Raw genomic sequence first — 17,088 nt, forward strand, 5'->3', positions numbered from 1 at the left:
TTGTAAATCCGGCAGGAATTTTTGGTTCGTTCAGGCCACAAAAACCCCAAATGCTAAGATACTTAGCAAAATAATTGGAATAAAGTAGTCATCGTCCACTAAAGGGGCACAAGTTTCCATAAACTGATCTGAAAACTTAAAAGCTTTCTTCAACTTAATTAGGCATCATTCTGAATCTTAATTATTTAACGTGAATGTTTTTTAAAAGAAAGCATGAAGAGAAAAATTCCACAAAGTAAATCACTTCATCAGTGGGGGGGGGGGGGGGGGCAAAGCCATTTTTTTAAATTTATATTTATTCCATAAACATGATTACAAAACTCCAGTTACCAATATTACATTTTTCACCATACAGGCTGGTTCACAAATATTTAAACCTTTGAAACGGATACAACAGAAACAAAATACTAGAATAATTTACATTAAAATCTATAAAACAGAGATTAAATCACAAATTAGTGTCATTAATTAGCTGTCTGTTTTCATTTTTTATCAGTAATTGATTTACTAGAGCACAACACTCTCACGATAAGATTGGTCCAATAACAAAACTCAACAAAGCCACAGCTTTTTCTCCTTTTACCACAGGATTTTTTTTTTGTCTTTCACAATTTTTGGCTTTAAGACAAAAAAAAAAAAAATCCCATGATAGTTCAGTGACCTTTTTCACTGCCTGAAAGGCAAAAGGACAGAAGCCACATCAAGAAACGACCTCACAGCACTTTCTAAGAAAAATATACACTTAGAAAATATGTTACAAATTGGCACGATGAAAAATATACAGGTTGTTCAATTTTTTTCCCCCTACATCAAGAGTTTTAATAATCCTCCTGGCAAAGATACCAGATGATACAAACAGGTCTGTTTTTGTGATGAAAATAATAATAATAATAATAATAATAATAATAATAATAAAAGGCAAAAAATAAAAATAAAATTGTTATGTGAACTAAAAACCATGAAAGGCATAATACATTCGTTAATATGGCACATGGATGGTTTATTTTAAATGTTGACTAACTTAGTAGTCGATGCAAATGCTGCATTTTATATTTCTTTACAAGGGAATTTTATAAGTCTGTGTAGTTCCCTTGTCCAAAATAAGTAAATAAATAATAGGGGGGGAAAATACTAAAGAAAGAAAGAATGGTAAGGAATGCTGGGGTACTCACATTATTTTTTGTAAACGTTAAATAACATTCAAACATTGCAAGAGGAAAAAGAAAAAAAAAACGAACAAAAATAAGATGCTAAATAAGGGCATCTGCATGCACAACTTAGCTTGAATATCATGGTTATGCATGCACATTATCGCTAGCAACACTGGAAAAACTCTCAGAAAATATTTTGGTCCTGTTGTCTGCAAAACTGACGTGTGAAAGTTCCCACTGATCATTTTATTAGGGTTTATTCGGAAATGCAATCTTTATGAAGAGGGATCATGAGCTTAGGTTTGGGAAAAGTCGCCCATTCACCCTTTCATATACTGATTTATGGTAAGTTACTGCCAGTCCAGTTCACTCTGTACAAATTTGATTATTTAACCCTTTTCCTAGCACGAGGATGACACAACGTCATTCAGAAGATCATGTATAACTAGGCATGTGCTAATAATCGCTAAAAGTACTCTTTAGTAGCTATGCGACATTTTTTGCTTTGAAAGTTCCTTTTGGCGTCCAAAGTAAAGCAGATCTGGAGAGATATTACAACAAACGCAAGTTAACTACATGTACGATTGCTTACACTTAGCTAGCTAATGTTTCCGAGCTTATATTTAGCTAGCTAGCTAACGTAACGCCTTCCAGTAGGTGGCATGTGTAACATGCTAGCTAGTAGTGCTGAGCGATATATTGATATGATATCAACAATATCACACTCCAGTTAATTTAATAGATCATAAAGTAATTTCATAACATTTTATTGTTATTAATTGTAATCAGTCGCTGACTGAATATCAAGATTTTTGTGAATATTTGATCATTGTTAAAACTATATATATGTATTAAAATATTGTTTTTCAAATTTGGCACTACTGTTTTATTGGCACTGTATTGGCGATTCATATCGTGTGTCGTGAAAAGGTCTTCAAGTATATAATATGAGATATGATAATTATGTCGATCCCTACTAGCTAGCACGATTCTGTTGGCTTAATTCCCAAAATGTGATTTCTTCGTATACGTTTAAGATGCTGCCCTATGAAAATGGGTACAAATAAAGTACATGTAGTCATGTCTTTTACAGATCATAATATCGTAACCTGTGATAAGATGTTAAATATTTGGCACATGCGTAGTTACAATGTTACAACTCTTCCTCTTTATTCTCTCTTCTGCTCAGTGGCTTTCTTTCTTTTTGCAACCCACTAAGCGTGTAATATCGAAACAAAACAGTGGAGAAAAAAAACCAAAACAAAACAATGATATCGTTCTCCCAGGTTGTACAGAAGACTCCACAAACCGATGTCTGCATATGTAACAACAGTAAAATCCGAAATTATTCTCCAACCCACCCCGAGACCGCACACATACATTCCCACAACCACCACCACATTAAAAAACAGCAAATATTCATTATGTAGATAAAAATGTTCTGTACACTTAATTGTTCATATTTTGGCACGTTAATTTTAAACATGTTTGATATAATCTTATTTTGTAAATAGTGCATATGTTCCTGTACAACAGCATTTCGATACTGGCAGAGAGGACTCGAGTCAGCCTATGGCACCGGTGACCAAACCCTCAATACGCAAACCATAAGTAAACGTAATACTAAAGACAACTATTACATTAAGACACGAGTGTCTTATACAAAAGTAGGATGTCCTTTTCTAATTATGCGCTACCCGTGGAGTTTTCCGAATCCATCTTTCCAAATGGTTGGCACAGTAACACTGGAATACTCTTAACGAGGGGAATACTAAAAAAAAAACAACAACAACAAAAAAAACGACCTTTGACCCCTGAACAACAGAAGGCAACCATTTTGCAAGGTGATGTCCTTGTTTTAAACAACGGCATTAGCACATGGATTGAACACTTATAGCACTTGACCTGTGATGGAGGGAAGAAAACAAAACCCCCAAATGTAATACTACACCAGCGTATGCTTTAAGGTGGCTTTCAAGGCATTGTCTCTTTAAAAATATGATCAAAAAATAAAGTGATTAAAAAATGCAACAAAGCAGCAAATGGCAGATCGATGCAGCTGTGATACAGTGACTCCACTTAGTCATTAGGTAGCTTAGCAGGGCTGTCATGCAGGGTGCACCCACTTTCCTGTGGGGCAGGCAAAGGACTGTGGGTAAAGTCAGTGTCATGCAGCTCTGAAATGTGTGTGGTGGTGGTGGCTCAGAAGGATTTGACAGGAAACGGGGATTGACGTGGGTACTTTGCAAAAAGAAAATATTACCTCTGTTTCTCTACCAAAGCTGCCAGTGCAACTCCTTTAATGTCCCTTTTACCCGCTAAAAGTTCATCACGGGCAAACTTTGTGGTGCTTTTGTGGCGGTACATCTTTTTGTGAGCGGGCCGGTGAGGAAGCGGGAGGCAATCCAAACCGATAGGAGGGAAGAAGCCGGGTGCAAGAAGTTTCGATGAGGTCTTACCATCCCGCCCTGTCCCTTTCTTCCCCTTACTTGCCCCTGATGCACTGCCCCGTTTCTTAAGGTCAGCACTGCTACCAAGAATTTTCAGTGTTTGGCTTTGGAGAGCATGCTGCCCTGGTGACAGACAAGGCCCCCAAAGTGGTTCTACTGAGGCCCGCATGAAGCGTTGCACCTCCGCCATCCCGGAGACTATATTGGACAGGATGTTCGATGGCTCCTGGAACTCACCCTGATCATCGTCTGATAGAGCTCCGGCATTCGGCCAGTCCCCCGGAACCCCTATCATATTCAGGGACGGGGTTGGAGAAGGAGCGCCGCTATCTGATTTCCTCTCACCTTTAGCTGCTTTCCCCTCAAGTAATGCCTTGATTTTCTTAGCAGAATGTGAACCCTGTTTTGGGAGCTTAACCCTCTCACCTTTAGCCGCCTTGGGAGTTTTGGTCTTTTTGGTGCTTTGTCCATTCTTTCCTCCCTTCTTTTTAGACTTCTTAAGTCCTTGAAGCCCTCCTTCATCCTCCTCCTCAGTGAAAGTCTGTAAGAGGTGTGCGTTTTGTGCTGCATCTTGCTCGACTTGTGGGACAGTGCTGCAGCTCCACCTCACATTAGCCCCTGCAGCTTCTAGAAACCCTCCCCCTTTGCCACAGTTCCCCAGCAGCTGTGGTGAGGGGCTAGGTGTGTCAGGTGGGGACATTTCAGACAAGGAGGAATGCCGGAACTTGTCAGGGGTGAAGTTTGATATGTCAAGCAAGTCGGTGGACTCTCGAAGTGGAGTGATCTCTTCAAGGCTCTGCTGCAGAACTAGCTGAGGGCTGCAATGTGAGAGGAAACCGTCGCTGATCTCGCTCATCTCCTCTTCTCTTTCTCTTTCACCATCTCTGAGGCTAAGAGAACTATAGTTGCTTGAAGCTGCAGAAAGAGATCCCAGAGAGTTAAAGCTGACGAGTCGGCCCATGCCATTTTCAACTCGTGATCCCACCGGACTACGCCCATAATCAGTATCCGAGTGGGGTTCTGGCAAGAGTGGTTCTTCAAATGCCATCCTGCAGGTACCTGTGGTACCCAGTGGTACCTGGCTATACCCTGTCACTGTTGTGCCGTCCCCTGCTAGTACAGGAATTGGCCTGGGAAAGCCCGACGGCATGACTGGGGACTGAGTTGGGATGTCGGGAGAGAATGAAAGCTGCTCAACTGTGGGTTGGGAAGGCCAGTTGACAGGGTAGCTTTGTTCAGGGTGGTCGGTCTCAGGGAACGATGTCTGGTGTGGGATATGATTGAGAGGCTGGGGTGAATGTGGGAGCTCAGATTCCGAGGGAGGGGAGAGTACACAAGTTTGAACTGGTTGCAGAGGGGCTGCAACTGGTAGCAACCCTGTCTGCTGCTGGTCTGTAGAAAAATATGTGACATTGGCACTGCTGGAAGAATCAGAAGCTTCCAGAAGAGTCTGTAGATATCCACCAGGCAGGAGGTCCACATTCTCATTAGTCCCCGGGGCAGCGGGAGTCAAAGTGCATTTTTCAACCGAGGTCTCGTTTGTGAGAAGATTACTTTCCAAAGAGTCACTAAGGTTTTCAGGTAAACAAGAACTTAACTCTGTAAGTTCAGAGGCAGTGAGGTTTTCCTCTTTCTGTGCTTCATGTAGCTTTTTAGCCCTCAGTCTGGCTTCACTTTTGAATTTCTTTATCTTCACTGTTTTATCTAGTTTTCTCCTCTCCTCTCTCTCTTCAGTTCTGCTCTTAGCCCTGGCTGGGTGTGTAGTTTTACCTGTCTCTACTTTGTCCAAGGCATCATGTGTTGCGGCCCCTTGTAGGTCTTCTGTGCTTTTTACTGAGTCAGCCATTTCTTGTTGATTGTTACACAAGGCAGCAGCAGTTTGGCTGGGGATTAGAGTCTCTACAGCAGGGACCCGTTGAATCCTGAGTCTTGCGCTCCTTTGTTTGCGTTTAGGGGTAGTGCTCGGTGGCCTTTTGCAGCCATTGAGGCGTTTGGTTTTGTCTGCAGTTGCTAAGGAGTTCTGCTCCTGCTGTTCCTTTTCCTTCTTCTGCCAGTAGGCCTTCAGAGGTGCCAGTTTTTCATAGTGCAGTAAGGTATCTGGATTTAGATTCACCGTTGTGACTGAAGGTTCCACTCTACTCAACTTCACTTGCATGTGCTTCTCACCTTTAAAGCGGTTGATAATGATGTATTTAATGATGACTGGTGGCTCCTTTCGACAAGACCGGCGCCGCTTCTTTGGGCACCAGTCATCATCCCACTCTTTCTTCGGTCCAACCGACAGCTTCTTGCGCTTTTCTGCATTCCTCTCACTCTCTATGGAGTCCACGTCATATAGGTAGTCTTCTCGGAAAGCAACCTTCCTCTTGGCACGAAGGCGGTAGCTGAGCTGGCTGGAGGAGCTAGAATTCTCCCTGGACAGTTGTCCATGGGGTTGTTGAGCTTGCCAGGTGTCAGGGGATGAGCCTGTGCAGTAGCTGTCATCACTGAACTCGCCAGAATCCTCAGGTGAGTTGCTGAGGTCAAAAAGAAAATTGCTGTTGGGGGTTGTTGGGGCCTCTGCTTTGTCCTCGCTTGACTGGTCCATCTTGTCTTGCAAACTTTCCGTTCTGCTACAAGGTAGAGTGGGAAAAAAGCCTAGTTGGGATTCATCTTGCAGGGAGACCTCAGTCCGTTCTTGCACCACATCCGGGTAGGACTCGTAGCGAATTTTGAGTGAACAGACATCAGTACCCAGAGTCGACTCCTCATCCTGGAACATGTAGTTTTCCACATCTTCCTCGCAAAACAGATTGACTGCCAGCTCACTGCGAGAACACAAGTCTAACAGTTCCATTCGGCTCTCGCTGATCAGGGACTCCAGGCAGCTCCAGTCTTGAGCCTCCTCCCCCAAGCTCTCGTATATACTTCTAGAGGTCGGATCATCATCTGATTCGCTCTCTCGCATTGACTTGCCTTCTTCTGCATTTTCATTCATTCCAGCTGTATGGGTGGGTCCACTGAGCAACTGATCAGATAGCACTTGGTCGCCATAGAGGCCAGTGGTGGTGGCAGAGCCGAGGCACTGCATGCTGAGGTTGGAGGAAGGGCAGGACTGGAAATCGGAGGTTAACCCAAGAACGGACTCGCATGATTGGTTCTTAGGAAGTAGACAGCTTATGCAGTCACCTCCCCCAGAATCCATGCTAGAAAGGGATGGTCTGTCACAGCTCTGAGGCATGGACCAGGGACTCACGGGCTTGGAGCAAGTGAGGGATGAGAGGGAGGAGAGAGAAGAGAATGATGAGAGGGAGGAGAGAGAGGTGGCTTTGGAGACAGAGTCATCGTGCAGGTCTGTCACACTGAAGGGAACTTCAGCTGTCTGACTGGAGGAATCCAGGGTGGGTGGGGATAGAAGTGGAGGCTCGGTGGAGTCACAGTGCGTCAGAACATGTGACTTGTCAGGGAGATGATCATGCGAGTCTAAAAAAGAAATAAAGACAAGCTTACATCAGATTAATTATGATACGATACCAGGTTTGTCTTGTGGTCCTTGCACACCAAACACTAAACTAGATTTAAATGAAGATTTTCTGCTTGTGATTGCTTAAGAAAATGACCATTTTCTCCTTCAGTGCTATCATGCGATGAGCACACCATGTAGCAGTACTGCTTGTGTGGCAGGGTAGCATTAGCCTATAGGCTAATTAATATTTAAATGCATTCGGATACTAAATAATTTAAGTAATTAAAATTTGAGTGCAGATTTAACGGAATTTGATGCTCCTAACACAGACTTCCTATGCAACAGTTCTCGCTCTCTCTCTCCTAGTCTAGATGCTAATTCATCTGAGAGCATTACACAGAATATTACACGACTGGTTTATTAAATAAGGAAATAACAGAATCTAACGTGTGGTAATAAAGTGGAAATATCAGCTTGATGTCAGGCTCTGCTAGAGTAGGAGTAAATAGTCCTAATTACAGACACTTCAGAGTGAAAACTTAAGTCCCTACTCATCATGGTCAGATGGAGGAAGAAGGAAGATGTATACTTGCATGGCAGCTTTTGAGCTATCGCTACAAAGCTTCGTATAAAAATAGAAATGGCCAAGGACTGACTGCCTTCACAGAAATAGGCCATTTGACCAACCACAGAATTTTTCAATAGCACAATAGTATGCAGCAAAACTTTTAAATGCAGCGACTATATCGTGCTCTGGAAAGCACATTCCACATTGCTATACTTTTCAGAAATTTGCTTTCCCATCAGAAACAGGGAAGCGCATACACATGGAAGTGTGGAGAAATTGCAACCCTCAAGTGTTTGAGACTAATGAAGAGGAAGTGTCACTTCAAGCTGATGTGAACTTGCAGGTGTATGGCGGTTGAAAATGGAGGCAATATGCTTGTCATTTAACTGCTTAAAATTGACGGAACACTGTCGCTAGGCAACTCAGAAATATGGATATGCCAAGCATGTTAGCCACTGACTAAAACTAGCACGTAGCCATTAACTTTTTGGTGGAAACTACGTAAAATTGTGTTGATAAAATATCTTTTTTTAAAAGACTCATTTGGTTCTGCCATATTTATAAATGCCAACATTACGTTGTGAACTCTTGAGCTGTTGAGAAACTTGTGGGCCCTTTATGTGGAATGTTCTTATAATCCCAATCTTAATTAAACTTAGCAATTTTACTAAAACACAACAAAAAAATTAGCATGATAACATTGAGCTAATTATCACACTGTCTGTTGTCTGGAAGGCGAACTGCAAATAAAAGGAAACATGTGGAGCGGCTGTGGCTCAGGAGGTAGAGCAGGTTGTCCACTAATCGTAGGGTTGGCGGTTCGATTCCCGGCCCATGTGACTCCACATGCTGACGTGTCCTTGGGCAAGACACTGAACCCCGAGCTGCTCCTGAAGCTAGCACCTTGCATGGCAGCTCTGCTACCGTGAGTGTGAATGTGTGAATGAGACACAGTGTAGGAACCACTAAGGTTAAAAAAGCGCTATATAAGTGCAGACCATTTCCCGCAGAGCAGACCCCACATGTTCTAAGACTTGTTCTTCTTATGGAAAACAAGTGGGGCAGGAACGTTAGGAACGGAAGCCTGAAATGAAGAAATGTTGCGTAGTAATGGAAGTTACCCTTGAAAGTATATGATTATTATAGGTCTACACAAAGGGCCATGTGGAACAGGGGGAAATAATAATAATAATAATAATAATGGTTTTTAGGCAGTGGCTCTGTGTTTTTGTCTTGTACCATTGTCTGTGGCGTTAGGAGGACTGGGGCAGCACTCGGGCCCTGCAAATCGCGACTCCTGTAGGACATCCATCAATCTGGAGAAATTCTGCACTGCATAAACGTCATTCTTACTGTCTGATCTGTGGAGACACACACACACACACACACATAGTGAGAGTGAGAAACGCCACAACATATTTGCTCTCCTTGCAAAACAAACCTATTTAAGCAGTAATACAAGAAGCTGCCTTATCAGAGGAATCCACAAAACTCCCACCTCTCTTTACTTTCATTTTCTCTGTGTACCCACATTAATCTGTTTTCCTCCCTCCCTCCTTCTCTCACATGCAGTGTTACTGAGAGTTGTGCTATATTACATCACTCTGTCCTCTGCGTGTCCTGCTCTATGATGCAGCAGACGTGTGGAAGGGAAGAGTTTGTTTAAAATGGTGTGGAAATTAGGTGCATGTGTGGGCTCACCCGCTGTCGTAAAGGTTCAAAGCAGATGTCCGTCCATGTATTTTTTTGGGGGGGTTTTATTGAAATAAAAACCAAGAACTTAGCATTGCTGTGACGGAAACTTCTTAAACATCTAACTTTAAATCATAATTGTAACCAATAATACCAATACCTAGTATTATCTCAATGTCCAAAACCAATACAATTACAATAACATTGCTCATCATCTAATATTCATGCGATTGATTCCATTTTGAATGACGTTTTATATATATATATATATATATATATATATATATATATATATATATATATATACACACACACAAATTACTGAATATAATTTCAAGAAAACTTGCGTGACGCAGAGGCTTTGTTTTTCCGGATGCTACAGTACTGCTAATTAGCGCTCTTGTTATTTATAGTCGCATTACAAATGATCATTTTTTCTAAAAACGAAATTGCAAACTGTTGTTCATAAATGTATAACAACACAAGGCTTGTGTCTGGACACTATACTTACAGATGTGTATTTCTTCTTCGGAGATGCTTTGATGCACTTCTCGATACGTGATCGACGTGTTCTTTAAGCGATTAGAGCGGATGAATCATCTAACCAAGGACACGAGCTAACGGAAAAATATGTGTTTTGATTTCGGGTTGTCCTTAAATATATATTTAAAGCCAGAAACAACTTAATAAGACGCGCGTAAGAGCTGCTTCGAAGTGAAACAATGTCACTGTGATTCTGGATCAAGGAAACCGCTCCATTTTAATTCCAAATTAGTGATAGGTTCTAGAACACACGCGTTAACCGAGACTGACAGATACGCTGCGGACGTTACATGGCGCCAAAAACTTTACGCTCCAGTGAAGAAGGCGTGGTCTCTGTGTTAGTCCTGGTGAAGGAGGTGTGGCCTCTCGGTTAGTCCAGGTGAAGAAGTCGAAATCACTTAGTGTGACAGAATCTACTGCATTCGATTCGGAACATACTGCTCGGCTGTTGATAAAGTACGTACTGATCGGTATGTAATGGGACCTACAATGTAAAAAGATCTGATGCACTCCCTTCCGCCATGTTTGATTCTGAAAACTCTTCCGTGCCAGTCCCGCTGCCTTATGGGATAGCGCAGTGTCCATTGCGTCCATACTGCAGAATCTCGGCGGAAGCAGTAGGTCATCCGGGTATTTCTTGTGTACTGTTTTATGAATACTAAGAATTCGGACGTACTACTCCTATGGCGTACTGCTTTTCGCCTACTGTATAGTAGGGTAGTAGGGATATTGGGATGCAGCCATGGTCTATGTGCATGTCAGTGCCAGTGAACGCGGCATGACCTCTATGTCTATAAATCTCTATGAAGGCTGATGTCCCTGTCAGTCCTAATAAAAGAGGTGGGTCCTATGTCCCTGTCAGTCCCAGTGAAGGCGGTATGGCCTCTGTGCACGCCAGGCCCATTACAGGAGGCGTGGTCTACGTACCTGTCAGACCCCATTTTTTCCCCATTAACCCACCAACTTGAATCACAGGAACATTATTCAGACTCGAAACTGTTGATAATTTATTGAGATACGCATCACACTGTTCCCTCTACACCGCACTGATCTGAGATCAGAATAAACCGAGGCAGGTGGAAGAGGGAAGCGTCTCTGCAAAGGGCTGTTATTAAAAAACGAAATTAATATTTATCCAGCCTTAACACCTAGCCGAGAGAGCCAGACAGTGGGATTATGGGATAGCGCGAGAGAGTCAGTGAGGAGAGAGTGAGATGTTCTCTACCTTTGTGTAAATGTCGCTGCATCTGCCCACCTACTGCATTTCTCACAATTAAGATGAGCCGCACTGTGACAGCAACAACACAACACTACGCAGTACACGTGTGTGTGTGTGTGTGTGTGTGTGTGTGAGAGAAAAAGGAGGATTAGTGTGATTGTAATCAGATCATAGATCAATAGGTCTATCTCAGTCTGTTTACGCTTGTCCGTTCATCCATTCGTTCACATATCCATCCATCCATCCATCCATCCTGTAATACATCAGATCATCTTTCTGCACTTGTCCATCTCGCATACAGGATTAAACTCCAGCAAAAGCCAAATGCATACTGTCACTAGACGCAGGGTTTTATAACGGATTAAAACCCTGTATGTGGTGCTGTTATAGTAAAATAAAAACTTACTGCTTTACCTCTGACTGTTACAAACCGCTGATGCTGGAGATTCCTTCCCTAAAGGTTAATAAATAATCATCTCCTCACAGAAAACTTCACCACATCGATCATTTTTAAATATCTGTTAATTATTACTGCCGTTCGAGTCCCTCTGAACGAGCCGTTACTATAGAAACGATAACGTATTAATATAAACCTGCGCTACTTTCAGAGCTGCTGTTATAGAAAACTAATCACCACCTCCTGACCAATCAGAGAGGATTCAGGAGTGCTGTGGTGTGGAGGTCAGAACCTTCTCCACAACTCGATTTCCTCTTTTTAGTGGGACTTCCTGTCATCTATAAACATAACCAAAGCTGAACGTGGCCGTCTTGGACAACCGAGACACTTTCCTTCCATAGAAGAATTTGTAATCATTGAAAAAAAAGCAAACTGCAGACACCAGACACATTCTGGCTGTGTTTTCTCTAAAGTGGAAACTGTGGATGGTTTGCACTTTTTTTTTTTTTTTTTTTGCTGAACTGTTCCTTTAAGTTCAGGGCTATCCCAGAATCCCCAATGTCCCATTGGCCTACTAACACACCTTTAAGTAAAAACCCTCGCTCAGTTCACTGAGTCGCTTCCACTCCACAGTCAACCAGTCCCCAGCGCTTAAATTCCACATAATATCTCTTACTCATTTTGCAGCTTTCCACAAATAGAGAAATGACCACTCCATGCTGTTACATACAAACCTCTTCTTACTGGAAAAGCAATTACGACTGGTTACCTGCGATAATCTTTTTTTTTTGGGTCTGAAAACTAGCTACCAGTCCCAAATGTTTGGATTTTTAAACAGATTTTTTGTGTGTGTGAAATGTTCAACCTTTCAATTACAGAAAGCAGCAAGTTAGCGACCTGACCTATTCTGCTAGCATAACATTAAATCGCTAACTGGCTAATTACTTAAAATCCACTTAACAGATTGTAGGCATTCGTTTTCCTGGAGCTACACTGAATTTGCTTCCTCTCGTCGGGACGCCAATCCACACATCAGCATATTTTTAGGGGGTAGGAGGAAACCAGAGAACCCAGAGGGAACCCACAGGGAGAAAATCCAGAGAAACTCCAAACAAGACTCGAACTGGAGACTCTGGAGCTGTGAAGACACGACGCTAATTTGCCCGGTGGCGAAGACAACAAACTATTCTGCTGTTTCAAAATGTTCCAAACACTACAACACACAGAATCCATTTAAACACAGCAAGTTCATTTACAATAACAGCAAAATGACTATAAATCAAATATGGCGAATTTAACAGCTCTCTCTCTCTCTCAGAGGTTTAAGTTAACTGATTAGCAAGTTAGCTTACTGACTGAATAGGCAATAAGTTAAGATGTCCCCTTTCGTAGTGAGTCTGCATCTCCCTTGCTAGCTGATTTACTAATTTTTAAGCTTTGTGTTCCTGAAGACAACAAAAAAATAAATATTTAATTCATTTGACTTCTATTACGTGAGGTATTTGGGTGCACTGTGGATTAGCGGTTAGCATGTTCGCCTCACACCTCCAGGGTCGGGGATTTCGATTCCCGCCGCTGCCCTGTGTGTGCGGAGTTTTCATGTTCTCCGCGTGCTGCGGGGGTTTCCTCCGGGTTCTCCGGTTTCCTCCCCCAGTCCAAAGACGTGCATGGTAGGCTGATTGGCATGTCCAAAGTGTCCGTAGTGTTTCAGTGGGGGTGTGAATGTGTACGTGCCCTGCGATGGATTGGCACTCCGTCCAGGGTGTACCCCGCTTTGTGCCCCACGCCCCTTAGGACAGGCTCCAGGTTCCCTGCGACCCTGTAGGATAAGTGGTATAGAAGATGGATGGATGGACGTGAGGTTTTTCTGAGAGGTGGGGAAATGTCTCTGCATGTTGATTTAAATAGTGACGCTAATGATCAGCTGTGGACAAAATAACACAAATTACTGAGGTAAAAACAAAAGTTAGTTTTGATTTCGGTTTCTCTCAAAGAGTAGAGCGGACCCTGAGGCGGTTTTAAATCTACGCAAAATAAAATACCACGAATGTAAACAAATATAGCTATAATTACCCGCTTGTTTTCACAAACGAAGCACAAACAGAACAGCGAGAATGTTTCGGAAATCGCGGCGTATCCATAGATTGCTCCCACGTTTAACGTGTGTAGCAGAACCGTATTATAACACGTCTGTCCGTAAAAATGCGAGTTTCTGTCACAGTCAATCAAAACAAGCAAAGGTGTGTGAAGTGCTCTCAAACTGTGAGGGAAGATTTCGGGGTTTTGTGACGCTAGGATAACATATAAACAACAAAACAGCGTTTCGCTTCTGATTTTCAGTCAGAATGTACGCACGCTACCTCAGCTACACTTTTCTGTGTTTTTGGGACACACACACACACACACACCATGACCTGTGTGATTAAGAACACAAATGGGAACGTTGTGAACTTGTGTAACAGGACAGCGGGCTCACTGGGTGTCTGCTGTGTCATGTTGACATTCGTTTTACAGCCTGTTTACCTGGCTAAATGGAAGCTAAGAAGCTAAACGCTAGTCCAAAGGGAAAACAATGATGACGTCACGTGCCGTTCGATTTCTAACTGGGGTTTATTTTTTTTTTTTTTGACGCACTGATCGGGCGCGCGAGCTGATACGGCTAGCTAGTGTGCTAGTGAGCACAGCTGTTCTGTTCTTCCTCATTTCAGCATGCCGCAAAGGTTCGGCCAGTAATGCAGCACACACACACACACACACACACACACACACACACACTTAAACGTTAGATATTTAAAACGGTTGACACGGAACGGCACGTGATGCTCGTTATTCTGCGCGTGTCTATAGGGGTGCGTCTATACAGCCTCCAGCCCGTTACAAGCTGATCGCGCGCGCGCGCGCGCGCGCGCGTGTGTGTGTGTGTGTATGCGCATCGTGTTTGCCAATGCGTATTCATGAATACACGCGCGCGGCTGTTTTTCTATACCATTTCGTAGCTTTCCGTTTCTCCGGTACACACACACACACACACACACACACACACACACCTGTGCATTATGGATTCATCAAGATGACAGCTGACACAACCCCCCCCCTTCCCTCCCTCCTCCTTCCCCCCATTGCAGCTCTTTGACGCGCGCGCCACAGTGGCCCAGCTGAAAACCGTTCACCGCCGCATCGCACGCGCGCACACATACACGCACACTCACCTTCCCGTCTTGGGTTCGTTCCGTCCTTAACGTTATATGGACTTCTTCTTCCTTCTCTGCGCTCAGCTTGTTAGCATGTTTATCTCTTCCTCACGGGGTCTCTCTCTCTCTTGCGTGCGCGCGAGCGAGCAAGCTCTGACCGTTTCCCCCCGGTGTGTGTATATGTGAGTGTGTAGCAGCAGGTGGACGCGCGCGTTAATCGCGCCTCGTCTTGGTCCCCCTACCGCTCCATTTTTATTCCCCTCGCGCGCCAGGGTTTCCGGGAAACGAACAAAAGGTGCCCGAGTCGCGCGGCATGCTTCACGGTTTTTTTGTTTTGTTTTGTTTTTTTAACGGCGCGCGGGCGGTGTCACCGTCATGACGAAGGCTGCTGCCTTGTTTCCTCCGTCGGTAAGCCGTCGTATCGTTTCGCCGTATATGCTCATGCGCGCGCGAGAGAGAGAGAGAGCGAAAGAGATGGAGAGAGAGAGAGAGAGAGAGTGTGTGTGTGTGTATGTGTGTGTGTGCGCGCGCGCATGTGTGTGTTTTTCCCAGCTGCACCCCGTCCGTCCCTGACAACTACGGCGCGTTCACGTGCTACTGCTCCCCCCTTTCTTTTGAGACTTGCCATAAAGAGCGCGCCCACAGATTTTTGGACGGTGGCGCGCTCGGGCCGTCGGGGACGCGCCCTACTCTGTTGAGCAGGTGCGTTGCACCGAGCATGCGCACAACCCATCGCCCAAGAGGACTCGATTAAGTGAAATTCTCTTATTATACTGAGTTGTGTGAATAATAATAATAATTTTAGTAGTAGTAGTAGTAGTAGTAGTAGTAGTAGTAATAGTAGCAGCATTATAACTATTAGCATTAATATTAGATTTATAGAATAATAACTTTATATCACGTTAATTATATAATAAATGCAGCTTAAAACGATTTACAAGCAGTAAATGGAAATACATTTATTAAAAAGACAATAATGATTATTGTGATAAAAACATATAATATTGCTAAGCGATATGATGATGAATAAATAAAAAGACAGTAAAACAAAAATAATAAACAGCAAATAAATTATTAAGTAAAACGCCTGGAAGATTAAAGTGATAAAGTTGTCACATGAATATGCAAATGTAAAACTAAATGCACAAAAAAGTCATCTGAAGGAAAGACGATGGAGTCAGAGTGCGGCATAATTAAACAACAAATACAGAATATTATTATGATTATATAAAATATATTTCAAATATTATTTTTTTTTATTCGAAATAAATAGTAAATAAAATATCAAAAATAATAGTGTGTCATACTCAAATGGCTGTTCATCAGTCAAATAATTGGTTAATTAATTAATTAGGACCTATAACTGCTGTCACACTACATATTAAACCCGTAGTGAGTGTTATTAGTTCCTGTCCTTCTGACCAATCAGATTAGAGAATTCTACAGCATTGAGGTTTAATATAAGTAAGTATTATAAAGCATATATAACGGTTAAAACTAGACGGGGGGGCTGTTCAAGAACTCTTCCGATGTTACCTCGACTACATCATGGTTGCGTCGATGATTTCAGTCGCTTGCACCCGAGTGGCAGAATTTCAGCGAGCAGCGAGAGAGCCTCTGGTTCTCCGAGCCATATAATTCCTCTTGATGTCAGACCTGTTAGGGTAGTTACTCAAAGATTCCAGTGTTTTACAGTTGATAGCAAAAGTTTATATCCCCCATGGTTTTTCAGAAGGGGGGAAAACAGGACGTGTGCTTCTGTTTTACGATTTATGTAAAGAAAAAAACAAAGAGAGAAAAGAAAAGTGTCAGTAAAATGTCGGGATGTCCTGCAACAAGGAAGCGATCCTAATATATCTTCTTCTTCAGTTTCAACCATAAACTCAGATTTTTTTTCACAAACAGATCAAACCAAAAGATGGCATTAAGAACTCTCCTCTACCTAATTGGTTTGTTGCTTAAACAACTTCTTTCTTATGCGTTGAACCCCCTAATGATCTGTCTTCTCATTGGTCCAAAATGCTCTATTTGGCTCTAATATATCCTTAATTCCAAAAAAGTTGGGACAGTATGGAAAATGTTGCAGTGTTCTCTGGGCCAAAGAGGAAAAGGACCATCCAAGCTGTTATCAGCGTCAGGTCCAAAAGCCAGCGTCTGTCATGGTATGGGGGTGTGTCAGTCTCCATGGTATGGGGGTGTGTCAGTGTCCATGGTATGGGGGTGTGTCCGTGTCCATGGTATGGGGCGTGTCAGTGCCCATGGTAATCGCAGAAACTAATGCAAAAACTCTGCAATATTCGGAGGAGCTTACAATTTTTCAAAATTACCACAGATGTTCCGCAGATTCGGGCCAAGACGTGTCGTGTGACGTCATCACATCATTACATACCAAAGCCCTCTTCAATTCACGTGCAGCGAACGCGAGTACAGCT

General features: G+C 42.9%; 1 protein-coding gene across 1 annotated transcript; it reads right to left on the minus strand.

Moving 5' to 3' along the window:
• Nucleotides 1-270: 270 nt before the first annotated feature.
• nexmifa (neurite extension and migration factor a) lies at nt 271-15,257 on the minus strand. The gene is made up of 3 exons (XM_053676853.1): nt 14,675-15,257; nt 8,854-8,975; nt 271-7,063 (listed from the first exon to the last, which is right to left on the minus strand). Exons 2-3 carry the CDS (start codon nt 8,924-8,926, stop codon nt 3,411-3,413), a joined length of 3,726 nt encoding a protein of 1,241 aa, XP_053532828.1. The 5' UTR covers nt 8,927-8,975; nt 14,675-15,257; the 3' UTR covers nt 271-3,410.
• Between the last annotated feature and the right edge of the window lie 1,831 nt (nt 15,258-17,088).

Source organism: Ictalurus punctatus, chromosome 28 (assembly GCF_001660625.3).
Source record: "Ictalurus punctatus breed USDA103 chromosome 28, Coco_2.0, whole genome shotgun sequence".
Taxonomy (NCBI): domain Eukaryota; kingdom Metazoa; phylum Chordata; class Actinopteri; order Siluriformes; family Ictaluridae; genus Ictalurus; species Ictalurus punctatus.

What these genes read in the sequence shown, in the direction of transcription:
- nexmifa (XM_053676853.1), bottom strand. Translation starts at nt 8,926, where the DNA reads ATGGATGTCCTACAGGAGTCGCGATTTGCAGGGCCCGAGTGCTGCCCC. An exon ending in TCCTAACGCCACAGACAATG is followed by an intron (nt 7,064 to 8,853) that starts GTACAAGACAAA and finishes TTTCTTTTTTAG; the next exon opens with ACTCGCATGATCATCTCCCT.